At 40.7% G+C, this 22,479-nt stretch overlaps 1 protein-coding gene across 1 annotated transcript in view; it reads right to left on the bottom strand.

Annotated features, from left to right (window-relative positions):
- The window catches only part of LOC126760604 (uncharacterized), a 236,310-nt gene that overhangs the window by 35,308 nt on the left and 178,523 nt on the right, over positions 1–22,479 (bottom strand). The window contains 6 exon segments of the mRNA XM_050476362.1: positions 9–207; positions 2,187–2,399; positions 2,625–4,067; positions 5,255–5,460; positions 10,542–11,463; positions 21,935–22,478. Of these exon segments, the coding sequence (XP_050332319.1) occupies positions 9–207; positions 2,187–2,399; positions 2,625–4,067; positions 5,255–5,460; positions 10,542–11,463; positions 21,935–22,478 (3,527 nt within the window).

The following is a 22,479-nucleotide window of genomic DNA, read 5'->3' as shown; positions in this document are numbered from 1 at the left end:
TTACTCACCCCGCTTCGTTCTCGATCACCAGCTCTTCGAATTCGATGACAACACGATAGCCCGTTGGTGCCGTTATTGTTGTAAAACAATTCGCATTGTCGGGATATTGTCGCGGAAACGACGGACTCCAAATGGAGGCGCGCGGATGTTCCTTGGTCAATGAGACCGTCTTATTGCAGTCATTTATCCAACTTCGTCTCAAGGAATCTGTGTTATACAAAGAGTAATTATTAGAGGCTTAATCCAAGGTGATGCAGGCATAAATTTTGCTTTCTGAGTTAACGAACTTTGTGTTTCCTATGAAATCAAAAGGATGTTTTGCGGAGTCTACTTTAACACGAACAGAAATATTTGAGTGACACAAAAAAACCAATGAAGGTCGTGAAGACTTTTGCGATTATATCGAAATAGTACTTGAAAATCGTCATATTGGCATCAGGAAAATAGCAGAAAAACTCAAAAGCTCTTATGGATTGATTCAACACATTTTGGTTAATGTTTTGCGTATGAAGCGTACCAATATTAGACTCCTAACAAAATACCTGAATCTTTTGCTTGTGACTGGCGACGAGACGTGGTTTTCTTTTTCTTTTTTTTTTTACGGTAGGCCCAAGAAACGTGCTGTTTCGACGGGTTTGAACCATAGGGAGAGGGGTATCAGATATGTTAGGTTAACAGGGCATGCAAAGAGGTGGTTAGTGTCATGCGTGGACTCGTTGGACATATGTTTGATATGTCAGTGTCAATTCTGGATAAATAGAAGTTTAACCTGCTATAGTATCCAGAACGAAGCTGCGCAAGGGTCACTCTCCATTCTTGCGGCAAATCGAGTTCTTCGTCTGCAATGGGTGGTGGTTACGTCCGATGTCTGGTCGGCGTAGTTGAGTAAGGACCTCTTAATGCTTCTATCGGGGAGGTTCCGCTCCAAACAGGGATAATTTCTGTGAAAGCACAACAGCAGAAAATGCTTAGAGAGGCGTTCATTATGGTCCTTAATTGGTAGCACATGGGCTTTACTGTGTAATTGTTCGATGGGAGACATCAAAAGTGTTCTGACAAGTCTATAGCTTTCCCGTCTGCGTTTCACTTGATCCAGGTGACCATATTGGTGCGGCGTAGTTAAGGACCGGACGACCTATCGCCTTATATGTTGCCAACAACGTTACATTGTCTTTTCTCCATGTACTGCCGGCTAGCGACTTGTTGCGGCTCTGTACTTTGGCAATAATCAAATCAAATATCACACCTAAAATCGTAGGGTTATTGACAGTCGGAATCTTAACGCCATCGGCTGCAATATTAAGGTCAAGTCTTTACTCCTTCGTCCAGTTTGTGAATATGGTCGCTGTGAATTTAGTGGGGGAGAGTGTTAGGTTGCGTGCAGCGAGGAAGCGAGAAAGTTCAGAAGAGTGTCAACTTCAGTTCAGGAGGGAGCGTAGATTTTTCGATGTCCTGTAGGGTTGTGTGACTGACTCTGTCAAAGGCTTTTGACAAGTCCAACGCTACGAGGATTGTTCTCTCACAGGATGGTTTTTGGTTGAGGCCATGAACTATCTGGATATTTATGACGCTAAGTGCTGTGCACTTTTCGGAAGCCATGCTGGTGGTTTGCTAGGCTCAGGTGGTGCGTGAAGGTCGGGAGTAGTAAGGCCTCAAGTGTCTTCACTACTGGGAGAGGAGAGTTAACGGACGATAGAACTCCACTTCGTTGGCGGGTTTCCCACGTTTCAGTAGTTCAATGACAACTTCTATAATCCTTACCATCCTAACAGGGGTTAAGTACTCGTTACAACAATAACAATAATGTGCCGTGGATTTATGAATATTATGTCAAAACTGTCCACCACTCAAGTGAATGGCGCTCCAAAACGGAAAAAACCCAAAATTCGCTGAAGGCGCGGAAGATCAGTCAAGCCGAGGCTTATATACTTCCTAATAATATTTAAGTTTTACTAAATCCGGACCGAATCCTGTACGTTTACGGACGAAATAATGGGATTCATTTCAGAAATTGATTACTACATTAAAGGTAGTCTCTTCCGAAAACTATAAAATTACCTTTATCTGCAATCTTCATCAATGAAAAATTGAGAATTAGAGACACTCCATTTCAGCTCTATATTTAAATGATTTATCCTACAAAGTTTTTTTCCATTTTTCTCCTTACTATTCTTCACACAACTTACCATCGCTCATCGGCCGCTCACAGATGAGAAAATTCTTTGCACTGCAATCACGATCATTCCACATAAAAGTGCCCGTCAATGGACTTCGATTGGCTTGTATACCCGGTGGTGTACGAAAAAAACGACGTAACTCTATGCAATCTTGACTGCTGAGACCATCATCGTTGGGCTGCTTATTGTAATGACTGTGTTCCGTCCATCCTGGAAACCAGTCTGCATAAAAAGAGAAAGAGAGAGAAATTTAATATGCCATGGATACAGTTTATTAGAAGCTAAACTGTTTGACAATGACTTTCGGATAATGTTTTTGACAAAAGAAAACTCTTATAAATAGCCATAATCCTTTTGAGGAGTAGTTAAACAAATCAAACTCTCCCCTCCGAGCATTTTAATCTGCAAATACAATAATAATCATTCATATGTCCATTATCTACTCACTTGTATACTGGAATAGCAGTCCGTCGCTCCAGCGAAAGTCTCCCTCATAGCTGCTATCCGAGCCGCCGACCCAATAGGCGTTCTGATCATCATAGCCGGGGCTACGAAAAAGGATTTCATGTATGACTTGTTGTTGTTGCTCATTACGGATGGAAGCCAAGTGACCGCCCAAGTTTACGCAATGCTCCTCCGCATCTGGCCACGACATGGCCATCTCAATGGCATTTATGCAAAACTGTTGAATGGCAACCCAGCCGAAGTCACAGCTGGAAACGAGCTCCGCAATGGGTTGCGCCGCATATGACAGATAAACTGTGGGCAGTGAGGTAATGGGCGCATTTTGACCGATACCCGGCATCGTGTCAGACATAAACATATTGTTGTTGTTATAGTTCATACGCGTCGCCTTGAAGAGATGTATGTTGAGTGTATTGCCAGTTGAGGTTAGAAGAAAGGCTTGCATACGATTCGTATCGTTTATGCAGTAAGACCAACGTGCGGAATCGCTTTCGAATATTTTAACGATAACGCCATCACAGTTAGAGATGTCACTGGCTCCTTGCAGCGACTTGCCGCTCGCAGCGAAGCTGAACTCTTTGATTTTGCTCTCCATAATTCTGAGGAAGCCATCCAATGAACTAGTGGAACGCTTGTTGACATGCTCACGTGTTGCATTATATGCACGTACCGTGTACGAGCTTTGCTCCTGTGCTTGCGTTCGTGCCGCCGCTTTGGGTTCGGCGCGTCTAAAGACCGTCGACGTTGCAGCGCCACTTTTTTTACTACTCCCGCTACCGCTACTCAGTAGTGTCAAATTTATGCGCTGAGTGTCGATTTGTATACCCTCGGTGGTGTAGATATTGAACATGTCCTGTTCGCCAGCAGCATTCAATTGTATGCCGTCGTTCGGCTGTAGTATCGCGCTATCGTTGTTCGTCACGAGTGTCAGACTTATGCGATTGCCATACGGCAGATGTATACGAAAGTAACACTCGACCGCATCACGCATACTCGGTCGTATGTAATACTCACCCGTTTGATTGCTTGTCGTTATATTATAGCAGTAGTCGACGAGTTTGTAGCTGAGGCTGAACATTGGACTTTTATGGAAGTGTACTGTGGTGTGGCTACGCACATCGAAGTGATAGCTGCGATCGGCGGCGTTGAGCTCCTCCAGCTTGCCACACAAACGCGTCCGCTCATTGAAGCGTATGTAGCCGCCACTGTTGCAGGGCACATTCAGTCGTTGGAGCTCGACGAGTATACCGGCCGGTGGGATGTCGCCATTTGCGGCACTCGCAGACCCAGTTGGGTTGTTCTGGTTGTGTTCAGTCTCAAAGAGTCGATACGGAGGGAAATGTACGGTACAATCGATGCTGTACAATGGAAGTGCTGTGTAGTCCAAGTTTCCTCTCGTGACTTCACGCAACAGCAATTGGCAGTCTGTGTGTGGAATGAGAAAGGGAAAGAAATATAAACAGTATGTTTTTTCTAAGCCTGTCCAAATGTCAAAGTGTTGTGTAGTGTTTCTTAAAAGGATGAGCGTTTCTCATGAAAATCACGGTAGTCGTATTGACTATCAAATACTGAAGAACCGATCCATTCCAGACATAAAGCTCTGGAATGCTCTAAAATTCTTACTGGGATCTTAAAAATTGGTGCAACGAGTTTCGAAGTGGTTGATGAGATTACAGAAAAATTTTTACCACGAGTTTACGACCTCGTATTGGTAGTTCGCCAACCTAATGAATATTCTACGTAGTTTCATGAGCGTCGACGAATCCCACATCGAGCTACTCCGAAGACAGCGAAGACTATCCTATCGACCGGAAAGATGATGGTGACTTTCTGCTTTGTCGACGGTGGTTGTTTTAACTATCAGAATATCGAAAAACCGAACCATTCCAGACGTAAAACTCTGAAACGCACTAAAATTCTTAGCAGAGTCTAAAAAATTGTTTCAACGAGTTTCACAGCAGTTTTACGGTAGTTTTTGTTGAGATGACCGAAAAATTGCTACCACGGAGGATAACGTGACAAAAGTGTATGATGTCATATTGGTACATCGTCAATCTAATGGATTTTCTAGGTAGTTTCCTGACATTTAATGGATTTTCTAAGTAGTTTTCTGACCGTCGACGACTCACACAACCAGAGTAGACACCACAAGTAGGCAGAAGCGGCCAAAGAACAGTCGAAGCAGTGGACGTTATACGGCGAACCTACTTCGAAGAAGGCGAAGACTATCCTAACGACCTGAAAGGTTTTGGCCACCTACTGCTTGGTCCACCGTATTCACCAAATTTCACCTTCTTTTGCTTTTAAACATGAAAAATCCACTCGCCTGGCAGAAACTTGGGTCGAATGTGGTTACTTTGCCTGCCACGGAGCCCTACGTATTTACACTGAACCAATTTATGCAAAAACACGAAGCAATCACTCATACGTTCTCTCCCTGAACAAACTCCCACGCATCCAAAATTTCGAGCAATTAAAAGACTTAAAAACAATTTGTTAAGTTTTCCACTTGTACTTCGTTGTAGTGTTGTTAAAATTTCTTGTAATTGTTTCTTTCACCTTCGTTTCGGTATTTATTGCTTTTGTTTTTGCAGTGCTGCTGTTGTACTCACCTTTGCGTAGTTGAAATTTAAAAGTTTTTTTGAACACCACATGTTGTGCGTCGACTTTAATGTTGTTTCCATTGTTATTATTGTTGTTGCTGCCGTTACTACTGTAACCACTGCCATTGGCATTGTTCATGTTGCTGTTATTGTTGCTGTTGCGACTTCTTGCGTCCCCAGCACTGTCACTCTCAAAAGTCGCACGAAAAAACACTCTGCAAAAAAAAAAAAGAAAAATTGAAATGCGAAATGAAAAGTAAAGAGAGTAAAAAGAATTGAGAAAACAAATAGAAATGAAACTTTTTCAGTTTGCAGCCGCTCAAGTCCAAGTTGCAACCATAAAATATACTTTCTTTGAAATTCAACGCATTACCGCAACGGTGGCGAAAAGTTGAAATGTGGCCAAGTTTAATTTGGCTTTGGAGTAACGCAATGTCGAGAGTATTTTGCTCGGAATTCTATTAAAGTGTAAGTTTTAGTGGAAACACAATTAGTTTTTTCTATTCAATTGGCTTCAGGAATCTTGTGAACTATTTTTGCGTGATTTATAAGAAAATAGTTATCATTCGTATTAATTTATAAGTTTCTTTTACTAATAGAGAAGTGGGAGATCCGAAAAACAATGACACTATTGCATCGTACAGATAAGGCCTTGGATCGTGCACGTTCTGAATTATTATTGCCAACGTAATCTCTCTTTTGATACGCATATGTTTGTAACCGTTAAAGTAGAGCAAATATTCTCCACCGTTCTCTATAAGTTATCAATGATGGTCTTGATTCGGCTAACTAACGGGTAAGAGGTACTTTTTTCAATAGCCTTTTTTTTGACAGATGAACTCATGATCAACATAATCGGCCTACTGAGCGTGCTATTCGCAACACAATCACTTATCCTGAGACCCAGCATTCATTATTGGATAATATTCGTCCGAGTAGACCACGTCCAGCACGTAGTGACGAAAATATAGCAGCCGTAGCTGAGAGTGTACACGAAGACCGTGGAGTGTCAATTCGGCGCCGTTCGCAGCAACTCGAACTGACGCATGGAAGGTTTTGGCGCATTTTACGTCGAGATCTTAAATTGAAAGCGTACACCTTATGCAATAAATGAAGCCGCTTGGTCTTACAAAGCGATAACGCTTCGCTCTAATGGCTCTTGAAAAGTTCCAAGAAGATCCGACGTTTTCGAGACAAATTTTGTTTAGCGATGATGCCTATTTTTGACTCAATGGGTACTCGTATGTAAACAAGCAATTTGCCGCATTTGGAACGAAGAAAAACATAAATAGATTCCAGAGCTGCCATTTCATTCTGAAAAAACAACGATTTGGTGTGGTATTTCTTCAAAAATGATGCCGGTGAGAGTGTAACCGTTGACGGCGACCATTTTTACACCATGATAACCGACTCATTGATGCCTGAAGTTGAAGCTCGTTATCTCAGCGACATTTTGTCTTAACAAGACTGCGCCACTTCCCATACATCGCATCAATCAATGGATTTATTGTAAGAACACTGCGATGAACAAATAATTTCACGGTTTGTTCCGGTCGATTGGCCACCAAGTTCGTGTGATATCACACCGTTAGACTTTTTCCTGTGGAGATATGTAAAGTCTAAAGTCTATGCGAACAATCGCGCTTCGACTCAGACCTTGGAGCAAAAACATCACGCGTGTCTTTCGCCAGTTACCAGTCGAAATGGATCATCCGAGACGTAGCCGCGGCCAACATTTGAAACGGATAATATTCAAAAAATAAATGCTAAAGAATGTTCTTTCGAATGATAATAAACATTTGAAATTTGAAATTTCTGTATTTTTTCTTAAAAAAAAAGTAGGGACTCTCGTAATGGATCACTCTTTAGTGTTTTCTGCAATATCTGTGCTTTGCTGGAATTAATTTGGTGAGATCCTTAACAGAATTTCTAATTTGAAAGGCAAATGCCAAAGGCTGTCATCCTAAACATAGTGTTTCTTTCTAAATGAAAATCATTAAATGACAGTCACTTCTGAAAAAACAAATATTTTAAACGTTGGACAATCAATCAAATAAGATAGTATATTTATAGCGAATCCTTCCTTTCCAGAAATACATACCGATCTGGTTAGTGTATTTATAAGAAGTCTTCAACAATGTTCTACAACTTTACTGTCTGTAGATAGGTGCTAACAAACAATGGCGATATATGATTCAGCTGATAAGTTTCTAAATGAGTGGATGCAGAAGTCAAAAGGAAAATCTTATACTATGAAAGAAAGAAGGAGTCAAGAAGGTGGCTTAGTGGAGGCAAAAGCCATTTATTTTCTTACTAAAACCACTAAGATGGGGGACAAATTGCAGCACTAGATCGATAAAAGTAAACTGTACTAACGCTGCACATGAAGCAATCGAAAACTCCACAGTTAAAATTTAAAGCTTTCCATGGTATTTATCTTTTCCTAACCCAAAATCCAGGGAATAGAGATTTATAGCAAAATGCATTGGAATGCAAAAATGTAAGTTAAGGAAGGATCACCAAATTCAGAGCGCTCGGTTTTGAAATTGATCTTGGAATACTCAACTGAATACCTTAACCTACCAGATTTTGTAACTATTTTTCAAGTGGAACATGTAGGTATTAAAAGCAAATAAGAAGCATAAGAACAAGACAATAAAAAGTAGTAAAATTCGCCCTAGATTGATGCTCGGAAGGTCGGTGGATGAATTATCCAAAATCTGAGTCTCCTGGCCTCATATATATGAAGATCAACGATAGGGCAGTTCAACTGACTTATCTGTGACATTTTCTCAAGTATACTTTATCTATAAAATTTTGAGGTTGAATATCATATAAACCGAATTTTGGTAAAGAATCTTTAAAGATAAGACTAAGCCACTCTTTTATTTCCACATCAGAGTTTTCACAGCTTAATTTTCAATGCATATAGTTACGCAAGTTCCAGGTAAAATGATAACGGTAGCTAGTCAATATCGCCTTATTTATGTAAGCAATCAACATCAGCTTGACTTACCAACCTAAATTTCAAAGATTTCCTCAACACATTGCTATATTCTTACAGTATACTCACACTACCAGGACTCCCGCCTCAAATTTGGCTTTACTACCGCATGCGTTGGCTCCAAAGCCATCAAGACAATGCTCTTGACAGAGCTGTGTCAACAAACCACAGAACTTAGATGTTGGTACTAAATTCACTTTGTCGGTTAATTGCGTATAAATAACAGTTAATGATGCTGTTCATTTCGAGTAGTGCTCATGTACGCACTTCAGCAACAGATCTTCTCGTAATTAAATGCGTTTTACTAACAAATGATGATTTAATCAAATGGACCCAGTGCCGCTTCCTCTACAAAGTAAATTAAATTAACTGCGCCACTTTGGCCATTCCGCTCGTAAGGCAAACCACAATTATGACCTGGCAATTATCTGCTCATTACACGTATATGTACTTGTGTATACTATATGCTCTACACACACTACTCCTCTTACGATTGTGCGTTGCTCTTCTGGCCTTGCCACATTCGAAGCAGGCGCACAATTATGATTCGTTTACTAGAGAAGAACAAGTAAGAGGAGAAGACGTAAACTTGCTCTCCCGCAAACAGACAATACATACTTGTATTTATGTATATATATTTTATTCTCCTTGCTGGTGAGAACTCTCATCGGGCAAAGTTCTCTGTGTAATCTTGAATACTCAGAGGAACTTTGTAAATATGGTTTTCCTAACTTGAGTGTTTCTTGGTAGTCTACTGTACTTATATGAGCTATAACTGTACCTAAATTTATACAATTGCTATTTTTTCCATATATTTTTTCCTCTCTTAATTTATAGGATGAGTGAGGCTTTTTCGGCGGCCTAGTCCGTATATGTACTTTCTCTAACATAGCGATACCGTGAATTAAAAATATAATTAACTTTAAGGAAAGAATTATTTACCCTTAGAATGAAACGTCGATGCTTTAGATATAACTTATAAAAATATTATAACGTCGAGTTTAAGATTTCGTAAAAGAGGCCGACATTTTAAAATTGGAGGTGAAGTTTGCTGAAACACAGGGTTGCATCACTAGAAAATGTTTGTTAGAAGGAAAAAAGGTAGAATCTCTCACTGAAAGTGGTCCTTCAGTTCTATCACACCATAGTCAAGCCCATTATGTTCTATGGAGTCTTTATGTGGTAGAAGGCACTAGAAAATATCGTCGGAAGGTGTATGGTTGAGAAAGTTGCTATCAGACTCAGAGAATCTGGGTTCTTAAAATAACACGTATGTGAACACTCGGATATCCCCATGCACTTTGACTTCATACCAGATTACTTGGAACATGGTGTCGCCAAACCGAACTCTGGCGGCTCCGTCTCTGCCCATATACCGACGAGGAAGTTGTTCGTAGGAAGAAGCCGTTGGGGGAAGTGGGGGAGTGAGCTTCTTCCTTTTCTGAGGTGAAGGCTGGTGGAGGAGTTTACTGTCAGTAGTTCGCTGTCAAATGCAGCTTCAGACTTCCTAACTATGTCTTCCAAGTCGAGGTTCCATCTATTAAGGTTGCAGTAGAGCCACTGCTCCGGAATGCGTCCTCCTTCAGAGAAGTGACCATCTACTCAGATAGCAGAACTAGTGAAATCATTAACAGTGCGTGGTCAATGGGCTGGTCAAAGAGTGCCTAACCTCGCTATAAATAGCATCAAGTGTCTTTGTGATCCAAGTGTAAGCAAGCCCTTCTTCACCTGATCTTTCCAACGGAAAGGATTTATTCTGCTTCCTCCCGTGGAGTGTTTTCATCCATTCGGAGAATACTTGGTCCAAGGCAGGAAGTCATGAGCTGCTTGAGCCATATGTAAAAGAATAATCTCTGGTCACTCCCAAGTGAATGGCGCTCAAAGAACTTTTCTTACTTGCGTGAACTTCTACACATGGCTCCATCCTTTTACTTATCTATAATTGCCTCCGACTTACCTAATCTATGCTCTGCGTTTAATAAGTCCCTGCATGACTCTATAACCACCTCTTTGGATGCGCTATGAAACCAACTTTTCTAACGCTCTTTTCCCATTATCCAAACCCGTCGAAATTTTATAATTTAATTATAATGTTTAACAACACCTTAAAAGCAGTTCAAAAATTTTCACCATAAATTTAAATGTATTGAATTTTTCTACTCTCTCCATAAAGCCTAAATTATCCTGGTCTCAAGGCACTTGAACACCCACACACACACATGCGCTTTACCCACAACGGCAGACCTTAATGCTTATTCATCTGCAATTCAAAAGGGACTTTAGTTGACTCACCTGAATTCGATGGTATCATCCTGTTCGCATAGCTCATTTAACATCCAGAAGCCCAAAGACTCGGTGTGCACTTCGTTGCCGTTTGCGTTGTGCTCATCCCTCACATTCGCACCGCTCCCACTCCCCGCACCGGGTACGCCATGTGCTTGATACTCATTGCTACCTGTGCTGCTGGAGTCACGCTGTCCACGCTGTTGTTGTTGTTGTTGTTGACTTTTCGCGCTACCATGCCATTTATTTTCCGGGCACATTTTTCTAGCGTTCCGACTGCTGTTATTCTGTGACCGTCGATTAGTTGCCTTATCCCAACTTTGTTGCAACCACTTGGTGGCGAACATCTGTTGCTGTTGTTGTTGCTGCTGCTGCTGGAAATGGCCATGGCCACTGCCAATGGCATCGTAATTATGACCGAAAGCGAAATTCTCCTCATCCGACGCCGATGTAGCCGAGTCGAAATCATTTTTTTCCGCCTCGAAATCCCGACTGTCATCATCGCCAGCGTCAGCATCATCGCCGTTATGGTTGGCTCCGTTGCGCTGAAGTGAACTGAACCATGAAATTGGCAACTTGTTGCTCGCCGCTGCTGAATGGTGATCAACAAAACTGCCACGTTCGCGACCGCTTAATGTCGAAAGTGTTTCTACGAAAAATTCCCCCGTGTAATGCAGCTCGTTGCCACTGCCGCTGCCGCTGCCATCACCACCGTCAGGGCCGCTGTCATTGTCATTGCCAGCATTAGCCGTATTGCTGCCGTCCCTCATGTCTTCCTGGCTATTCACTTTCGCTTTTGTACTCGTATTCTCCGCGGTGGTGGCTTCTACAAAGGCGGAGCCGCCTAATGGCTGCGTTTGTGCGGCATCGGCTCTGGTGGCACGGCCGGCTGCCTTGGGCGTTGATGGCTTGGCGTATGTCAGCAGACGCACTGGAAATATGAGAAGCACAAATTATATTTACTTTTATTTGCCATTTGCCAGTGAAATTAAGTTACAACATTGGCTTAAACGAAAAAAAATGCAATAAAAGTATAAATTTGCGGCGTAGAGACGTGGAGAGATTTTAATTTGAATGCGAAAATATAAATATACGGGCATTTTTGCTGCGGATGCGCCTATTAAATCGAATAAGCGAATGAGCGAATATAAAAATAAATAGTTGGGGTAATTTAGAAAGATATCAGTTTGAATCCATTCTTACATATATGCCCCTGTTGACGTCATTGCTTGGTGCCGTTAATTTGAATGAATTAATCAAAATACTATTGAACAGAAAATGAGAGAAGATGTAGAGAGAGAGAGACCGAAAGAATGACAGTGGAATAGGAAAATAGTCGGTCACTTAGCTTCTCAGTATTCACCAAAATTTCAGGAATAATCAAATATCTCTTTGTTTGAGGGGGTTAACTTTTCGCTGTCAGCAAAGTCCACATTTTAATGCTTGTAATAGTTCCAACGGAACACTGTTTGGGATTTATGCGTTAAGATCGACCCGCAACAAGTTGCGTCAGCTGTTTGGAAGATCGAAAACGAGATCTATCTAGCCGAATACGCCGCCTTTGCCAGATAAAGGTAAAAACATCTTGCATCTCACACTTTTAGACGTCGAGATGAAATAGCGGAAATAAAAATAAAGTACCTGAGTAGATTTGTGATGGGTTCAGGGCACATTTGCCGATAGCTGATATCCAACTACAGAAACTCGTAACAGTCTAAGTGTGATACCCCGCTTTGTTGAGGAATCAGCCATCTAACTTAAGCTATGGCTTTAAGTAAATTCAAACCTGATTCTTTCCACGGCCATTTGTCAATAACTAACAGGAATTTTTAAGCGAGCTACTTTATTAGGTTTTTATTTAAGAGGTGCGATATAGAGGTCACATTGTACTCATATCATCTAACTCGTAACAATATTTGGGGATTTTCATTGATGTCAAAGGACAAATGGTGGGTTTTATAAGACGTACATCGCTTTCGAACTGATAAATTTTATGTAATGCTTTTTGAACAACTCTTTCAATAACTTTTGAGAGGTATTTTTTAGTCCTAATGCCATTTTTGTTACTTCTTTAAATGTAATGTGCCTTCCTAGACATCGAAGGTGCTTTTGCAATGCGTCTCACACAAGTACAATTAGAGTAAAAAAGTAAAAAGAAAGAGGAACTCCATTGCGCCGTTCGATGCAAGCTTACTAGGATAGCAGAGACCACTGTGATGTCGGCTTGGTAATATGAGATGATGCCCTCAGGGCTGGGTACTTTCCCCTGTTTTTGGAGCCTCGTAGAAGATAAGTACCTTTTGGTTTCGGTGTTAAGGGTACGCCGAGAACACTCTATAATCGCAAGAGGAAAGTTCGAGAAGGGGATTAAGCTGACCAAACGGATGGTGCAATACGGTTGGGTTATATATCGATTTGTTGAAAAGCGATCTCAGAATATCTGATAAGATCGCTATGACTTCAGGAGCAGAACAGCCTATCAGTTTGAAATCGTCTGTATTATAAGCTGTCTAAGTGAGATCCACTTTTTAGGATCAACCATTTAATCTAACCTAACTTAACCTAACCTTATCTGGGTGCCGGGGCATAAAGAAGTAGCCGGTGCGGTAGCAGTCTGATACTGCTTTGAAGATGGTCAGATCGGTCCATGTATTGCGTAGTGTCCATACCATAAAGGTGCTGCTCCGCAGGAAGGAAAGTGTGGACAGAGAAAAATACAGCTAGTAAGTATTCGCCATGTAAAGTTCCTAAAATTGGTTTTACCATCTAACAAGGTTTAAAAGCATCAGAATTCTCCCAAACATAAAACTTCTACTAATCGCATTCTCCACTGCACATTGCAGCCTCAAGAAGCATCAATATAGGCATAGCCTCTGCCGGTTTTGCGACATGGAGCCAAAAACTCATGAGCACTTTTTTCTAGACTGCACAACAATCTGTAGACGCAGCTTAAAATCTTTTGGATTCATGGAGCTAAAAAGAGGTCAAATCACCTGAACAGTAGCTGGCAAGTTCCTGGAATTAATCACAGTGCTGGGCCTTTAATAGTGCGTGGGAATGAGGAGACGGCATAATAGACTTTAGGTCGCTGTGCATGCTTCAATTGACTTCATCTAATCTATTTCTCTGGACGTACAATTTTTGGACTGAGGAAACTTTTCAAAGGTACTGAGACGAAAATTGCTATTTTCCAAGTTTTACTTTCATATGCTCCGGAATGGGTTTCTTTGTTCCTAGGCTGCGAGCATCTCCGCGAAGAGCTTAGTCGCGTATTTGAGTGAAATTCAACGTCTTTATAATTAGTCATCACTTAGGACCTGTTACTCACATTTGGAACTTAAATGTATACAAGTCTTCATCTAATTCTTAAACTTAGTTCGTGGAAGTTTTTGTCTGGTGTAAAGGTGAATAATTTCTTTTTTTCCTCCAGGCTGGACAAGGAAGCACAGAAAATGGGTCCTGGTGCAGAGGCTTGCAGAGAACGACGGGCAAAATTTATGGTCGAAATATCTCGATGAGCTGTCATCAAACAAACAGTTAAAAGACGTCGCACTCGCCACGTAGCGAAAAGAAGAAACGACTGGCGCGCTGTTGTTAACGCGCTGTTGTTAATTCGGCTATAATCGCGTAAGCGGTGTCAACGCCAATTGAGAAGAAGAAGAAAGGTGAATAATGCAACTTCTATATATCGGATAATGAACACATTTGCTCATCTGCCACCCCAGAACTATACTTTTGAGAAAAGACCGCTCTTGTTGAAATACCATATAACACTGAAGAATTTTAAGCGTTTGTACTTTATGTGCAGACTATTATTCATTATATCAAGCAGCGATATAATGCTGGAAATTATTTAAAATTAATGTATGTATTTGAAATGGGAAGATCTTTTTAGATTGGACCTTGCATTGCCTATAGTCATAATTAGCTTATCTTTTTAAAGAGCTGTGACTGGAGGCAAAAACGTAAAGATATCTTAACAACTCTCAGGAAGACTTGGATGACACTCAAAAATCTTACATTGGTTAACTTTGAATGATTTCAGCAACTCAATCAGCAGGTCCACTTTACTTTCTACCGCTAGCGAAATCACCGAAAATTATTCCATTTTTGAGTTAGACAAAAAAGGCATCAAGCTCAACTTCCAATATTTTAATTTTGAGCTACCAATCCCTTGCTATACTACGAATAAATTAGAGAAGAGAAACTAAATGCAGCAAAATTAATCAATTTCAGTTCTTTCTCAGCGTTCGAAAATAATCAAAATTCTATGAAAATTTCTAACAATATTAAATGAAAACACACTCATAACCCAATCCCCAACACATACAAATGGAAAACTAATTGCCGCTCGCAACGAAAACACTGAAATATTTATTACCCAATTACAATTTGTTGAGCTGCACATTATCCTCTTTTATCCACTCCTCGTTTGAGTAAGCAAAGTGTTGAAATTCTGCGCACGTAAAAGCCAAACAACAACAACAGCAATAATGAAGGCGAACCAAGTTTAATATCAACGCAGCATTCTGGTGGCAGATGAATTTATAGATTTTCACCTTTTTCAACTTTTTTCGCACTTTTTCGCAACAACTCTAAAAAAATTGGGACGTACGAGTATGTGTGCATGTTTGTGTTTATTAACGAAATATCTGCAAATGACAAAGGCAAACAGGCTGCACAATCATTGGCATGGAAGCTCTATAACTCTTTCCGTTTAAAAAATGGTGAGTAATTTTATTCAAAAGGCGCTTGGGTCAGCTGAAAAATAAATGCCAAATAAAACTTTTGCATTTTGCATTGAAATGAGCGCTGAATTTCGTACGTGACCAATGTGAATTTAAATTAAACTAAATATTATTTTTGCACTTTTTGCTGAGCTCTTGGATAAAGGGTGCAAAAGTAAAGTTTTAATTTTTTAGATATATTTAATGGTTTATGAATAATTTAATAATAATAACGTTTACAAATCGTTCAACTTTATTACGAAAAGTCACGTACTGTAAAAGATGTGTTTCACGCGATTTGCTTAACTTACGGTCTATATAATCGGCCTACTGTGCGTGCTATTCACAACACCAACGCCAATCTTGAGCCCCAGCTTTCATTACTGGATTATTCAATTCGACCAAATAGACCGCGTCTATCACGCAGTGAAGAAAATATAACAGCCGTAGCTGAGATTGTAGACGAAGCCCGTGGAGAGTAGATTCGGCGTCGTGCGCACAACTCGGACTGACGTCGAGATCTTAAATTGAAACTCTATAATATAAAGCTTGTGCAAAAACTGAAGCCGCTCACCATTCCCAAGCGACATGGCTTCAATCTAAGGGCTCTTAAAAAGTTTCAAGAACATCCGACGTTTTCGAGCCAAATTTTGTTCAGCAATGAGGCCCAATGTTCATTTTTTTGGCACAATGGGTATGTAAACAAGCAAAATTGCCGCAACTGGAACGAAGAGCAACCTGAAGAGATTCAAGAGCTGTCATTTTATCCCGAGCAAAAAACGGTTTGGTGTGGTCTGTCGGTCGGTGGAATCAACGGTTCATATTTCTTCATGAATGATGCCAGTGAGAACGTAACCGTCAATGGCGACTGTAATCGCACCATGATAACCGACTATTTGATGCCAGAAATTGAAGCTCAAGATCTCGGCAACATTAGGTTTCAACAAGACGGCGCCACTTCCCACCTTCGCATCAACCAATAGATTTATTGTTAGAACACTTCGGTGGGTAGATAATTTCACGTTTTGGACCGGTCGATTGGCCACCAAGTTCGTTAGATATAACCCCATTAGACTTCTTCCTGTGGGGATATGTAAATTCTAAAGCGTATGCGAACAATCCCGCTTCGATTATGCCTTGGAGCTTAACATCACGAGTGTTGTTCGCCAGTTACCAATTGAAATGCTCGAAAGAGTCATCGAAAATTGGAATCAACGGATGGACCATCTGAGACGTAACCGCGGCCAACATTTGAAATAGATAATTTTCAAAAAATAAATGCCAAACAATGTTCTTTCGAATGATAACAAACATTCCCCATTAAATTTTATGTTTATATGTTTTTTCTTTAAAAAAGTAGGCAACCTCGAAATGGATGACTCCAGCTTACATAAACTTATTACAATGATTTTTGCTACTACGAATTATTATAATGCCATAATGGCTCTCTCCCTCTCTCATGCTCTGCTGCTATACAACTATTGTAAGACCAATTCGGCTCTACGGTGCAGTAGTATGGCGGCTCTTGAACTGTTACTTAACCTGCCACCTATTGAGCTCTTGCGCCGCAAAATCGTCCGGATGACTACTGGCTGCAGGAGAATTTATTTACATAAGGAACCTTCGGGCATAGCTCGGTGGGTAATGTCGGTTGGGCAAAGACCGACTACATGATCCAACGTTTCGACTGTGAAAGAATGTTGAAAGCAAACATAGAGAAGATGGTTGGCGTAAAGGTATGTTAAGTATGCGCAACACTCTAAACACTTATATGGATGGCTCGAAAATGGACGATGAAGTTGGTGCGGGAATGTACTGTCCAGAGTTAGTCATAAGGCAGTCTTTTAAGTTGCCGGACCGCTGCAGTATATTTCAAGCCGAGGTCTTTGATAATGTGAAAGCTGCGGAGCTGGCCTCTAATGCACTGCTGGCAATTCCAGTGTCAACATCCACGTAGACAGCCAAGCAGCCATCAAGGCAGTAGCCTCGTATTGCATATCAGCCAGAAGTGACTTGGGAGGCAGTGCAGCAGTGGAAGGTGTTGCTAGAAGCAAGCAACTTCACTTCTACTGGGTGCCAGGCCACAAAGATATCGAGGGCAATGAAATAGTGGACGAGATTGCCAAGAATGGTGTACGGCTAACACCCGAAAACATGATCAACATTGGGAAACTTGGAAAACTCATGTATTGTCTATACGACGATCTGGACAGAAGCATGGTAAAGAAAATCAAAGTTCGTTGGAACAAGCAACTTGGGTGCAAAACTGCAAAAGTCGGCTGTACACAAAATTCCTATTGGCACTCGATAGAATAGACTGTAGGACCTAGAAACTGAAGTTCATCTGGTATCGCAAAGGACCAAACCCGGCCTATGTGTGGCTTATTGGCCTACCAGATTAACCTCACCTAACTTAACCTACTGCTATTATGTTTGACACGAACTTAACTTTTACATTTCTTATAAAATATTTTGTGACAATGAGATAGCTTTTGTTAGCATTATATAGAGATAATGAAAAAATACTTCAGTTTCAAAAATATCTTATTCAAAATACTTTTGTTCTAAAATAATTGCATTTATTTTATCATCAATCATTCAAAGTTAAGAATTTTTTCCTTAATATTTGAATGTATGTATTGTATATGTATGTGAGTACTTAGGAACGTTGCCGCTGCTATGTTGCTTTGAGAATTTGCATTCACCTGTAATTGACAAGCATCCACCATAAGTGCATAACTCTGTAATTACATTGTGGAATTGAGTGATCTGCTGCCAACTTAGCTGTCAACTCGAAAATATCCAATCCCAATTTACTATGCCCATTCAAGTTCGTCGTTGTGACTGCTTGTTGCATTTGCCTAAAGTATGAGTAAGTACATTGCAGAAATATGCGACTAAAAACATTGACACTTACAGTGTCGACATAAGGGTGTGGCAATACGTGGTGGCAGCTCAAAATTCACTGAGGTGAGAATTGAGAGGATTGGTAGAATCATTCTCACTCCTATTTTCTAATATAAGGGTACTTTTGTATTCTTATGTTTATAATTTGTTATTTGACGAACTAAATGGTTGTTTTACTCAAATATATGCATTAAAATCCGATAAAAATATATGACTATGTCAAACTTTCCAAAAATAGGCGTGGCTTTAAGATATAAACTGACTCAGAAACACATTGAAATGATAAGGGATTCGAAGTAATTTCTTCTTTACATAACTAAACTATAATTTTCATAAATTTTTTCTTCATTCGACAAGACACTGAACACTTCTGTACCACCCTAATACACCAAAGCGCTTGGGGGGCGATTGTAAAAGTAGCTCAAAATGAAAATGTCACATTGACTTCGACATCGATTGCAGTGTTGACAACAACAAGTGGCAAGGACGCACAACCATACATATACACGCGACAAGCCCTGAAGCCCATAAATATGTTTGTATGTGCAGCGACAAGCGAATAACTGTTGTTGATGGCACTGCATCATTTGTTAAAGCGCTTAAGCCCCGTAACCCCGTCAACCCCTCCTACAGCAGCGCGCAACAGTTGCTTTGAGCGATTGTGTTGAACAAATCAGTGCTTGCCACAAGCGAATTCCACACTTGATATGAATGTGAACAATTTTAATGAGCAGCTACTCAAGCATATTCGTTTCCAGAGAATACCGACATGCAGACTTCGATTATACTTGGTAAATTGAGCTGTTGAATGCATTTGCAATATTGCCACCAGGTTACAGTTTACATTGTTAGATTATAACTGTTTTTCATAGCGTATGGTTTCTATGTAATTCGTGCATTTACACGACATGCTGCTTGGTTGATTGGTTAGCTCGTTGAAGGTGTTGTGTTAGATACGTGGAATTCAATAATTTTTATAGCGATAGTTTTAGAAAGCGAGTTGTTTCAACAGGGTTACAGCTAATGCAGAGGGATGATAATATTAAATTGGGATAATATACTGAAATAATAAAATATATGACTCTTTCACATACTTCTAGCAATAGAAAGCACCGTGGATTTGAGCCTCCTAAGGCAGATACCAACGTAAAACCACATTGGATTCTTTCACATACTACCCTTTACAGGATTTATGTAACGCTGGTTGCTCTAGTAGCCGTTCGCTCTACTTATGGTCCATATAATCGGCCTACTGAGCGTATTATTCGCAACGCCATCACCCATCTTGAGATCCATCATCCATTATTGAATAATATTCGATCGAATAGACCACGCCCAGCACGCAGTAGCTGAGAGTGTACATGAAGACCGTGGAGGTGCGATGCGGCGCCGTTCACAGCAACTCGGACAGTCGTATGGAACGACTTGGCGCATTTTAGATCGAGATCTTAAATTGAAAGTGTACAAAATGCAGTTTCGCTCTATGGGCCCTTGAAAAGTTTCAAGAAGATCCGACGTTTTCGAGCCAAATGTCCGACGGCGACATTTGGTTTCAACAAGACGACGCCGCTTCTGACACATCGCATCAATCAATGGATTTATTTAGTTAACATTTCGGTGAGCAGATAATTTCACGTTTTGAGACTGTCGATTGGCCACCAAGATCATATTATATCTCACCGTTATACTTTTTCCTGTGGGTATATGAAAAGTATAAAGCCTGTGCGGACAATCCCACTTCGATTCAGGTCTTGGAGTTAAACATCACGCGTGTCATTCGCCTGTTGCGAGTCGAAATGTTCGAAAAAGTCATTGAAAATGGGACAATCACAAGATACTCATCAAAAAATAAATGCCAAAGAATGATAATACACATTATCCATTAAATTTGAAGTTTCTGTGCTTTTTATTTACGTAGTGAACCTCGAAATGGATCACCCTACATGTGTCTTATTAGGTTGTTGTCTACATATGTAAATTTTTACAAATTATTGTAAAAAAGGCGAAAAATGGTGTCAATTATTCAAATCTCTCTTCATTATAAGATGTCTGTGTCATCGGAAGGCTAAGTCCTTTTGATTGGAGTTGAAGGCTTCTTAACAATAAACTGACGCCTGATCTACGCCACGTAGCGAAAAGAAGAAACGACTGGCGCGCGGTTGTTAACTCGGCTATAATCGTGTAAGCGGTGTCTACACCAATTAAGAAGAAGAAGATTTACTGAAAAGTTCTTTTTCCACAATGTGCTAGTTTTCGACGATTTAAGTAATCTTAATGTGCTATTTGTTCTCATGCGAGTCGAGTCTTCGAAACCGGCACAGATTCCGATTTTTACCCGGCCAAGGACTGTCAACACGCCAGCAATCCTTAAAATTACTTCAGAAATATATTGTGTTACAAAAACTATTGTTTTTACTGACTAGAGGCTAGTTAGTAACGACCTAACGATCGTAGTGCTGATCTTCGCGCAAAAGTAACAGCACGATAGCGTTTGGCTAGCTTTAATCGCTGGTCTTTTATGATTGTCAAAACTGCTAAAATTGCAGCACGAACCCCTTATTGATCGACGAAGCGTTTTCAACCTACCACAAATCTGTTAAAGCGGCTAATATATATCCCAGCAACTTCGACAGGTTAACTGATAGTGTATCTACCTAGAAATTTCCACCTCAGGCTGACAAAAGCTAGATATATGAGAAGTAAATGTATAGATGATTCCACTCGCCTTTTTCTATGCAGCTTTGCCGATTTGCGTGAGCACGAAGAGCTTGACAAACTGGCCGACAGGGGTAATGCTCGAAAATTCTATGAAAAGATGCGGAAACTAACAGAAGGTTTCAAGGCCGGAGCAACTTTTTGTAGAACCCTAAGAGATGATCTATTGACTGATGCCCAGAGTATACTGAAATTATGAAGGCAACACTTCTCCAGCCTGCTGAATGGTAGTAGCATAACATCGGGAGATGGTAAACCCGATTCCCAAATCGATGACTACGGAGCAGACATTCCACTACCTGACCAAGAACAAGTTTGAATAGCAATTACCCGTCTGAAGAAGAAGCAAAGCGGTGGGGCCGCTTCTTTGAAGCAGGATACCTTCCCTCGTTCACTCATACATTTTATAGTATCCAGCAATTCCGCTGTGACTCGACATCTAAACAGTTCGGATAAGAAGAGAGTACAAGGACTTCCTTATTATGGATGCAGGTTTTCATAACTCAGAGGCGTTCTTTAAAATTATTTGGGGAATATTTTTGCCACTTTGCATAAGCAATCTGTTTGAAAATAATCCAAACTCAAGAAGCTTCGGTATCTGATTAAGTTTATCTGAAGCGGATACATTCCTTCGAACTGTGCTTAGAGACGAATTTTACTAGCAAAAGGGTGAGAAATACAAAATTCTTGTAGGAAAAAAGTGCGAAACCGCTACTTGTCTATTACTTTGATCTAAGTTTTCATTGGCCCCAACTTAAAGGTAACCGTACGAAGTCAGAGTGTGAATACCGAAGCTCGAGTTATTGTCGGATAAAAATATGACTTCAACTCATTAAATTTCGAAAGCCTCGTGAGATTAAAACAACATAAAATAATTTCACTCTCAGCTTCATCTAGACGCTATTGTATTCCAAGATCTGAGGGCGGAGAAAATATTTTTTTTTAATTTATCAACAAAATAGTAGTTCATGGTGAAACTAATGAACTTAATCAATATTAAATAAAGCACTTCACTCAGAAAACGTTCGAACTCAGCCATTTCCTGTCACTTACCTTGATACATCAAACCGCAATTGATGCCAACCGCTGACGTTTCGAAGACATGATGTTCCAGCCGCAAATCGATAAACAAATGATGTCCCATGTGGCCGCCGACTCGTGCACGCTCATCGAAAGCATCCTCGCCATTCGTCTCCGACTGCTCCTCCTCCTCCACGTCGACCACATCGTTGAGAAAGTCACTAAAGCCATCATGACAGCTTCTCGTATTGCTGATGGTGTTCGCTTTTGTCTGCTGCGCAATTAGCGCTTCAGCGGCGGCCGCGGCACCTGTGGTAGTACGCCGCGAAAGCTCACCGCTATTTGGCACACGCGCCGACGCCATATGCGCCAAATTATCATATGTGTAGTGCTCGTCGGTGCGGCCTAAAGCGGAATCGGACACCGTCACCGATGCCGATGCCGACGCCGCCGCCACCGCCGGCGCAATGCCATCACTGCTCGAGGGTAATTTGCTCAAATTGATGTTAATCTCGTCGGTGTTGGTTAACTCTGTGTTACGGGAAACTAATTGTTGTTCGTTGTTGTTGTTGTTATTT

This window comes from Bactrocera neohumeralis, chromosome 5 (assembly GCF_024586455.1).
Source record: "Bactrocera neohumeralis isolate Rockhampton chromosome 5, APGP_CSIRO_Bneo_wtdbg2-racon-allhic-juicebox.fasta_v2, whole genome shotgun sequence".
Taxonomy (NCBI): Eukaryota; Metazoa; Arthropoda; class Insecta; order Diptera; family Tephritidae; genus Bactrocera; species Bactrocera neohumeralis.
Note: the sequence above shows the minus strand (reverse complement) of the source record. Positions and strands in the feature narration are given on the sequence as shown.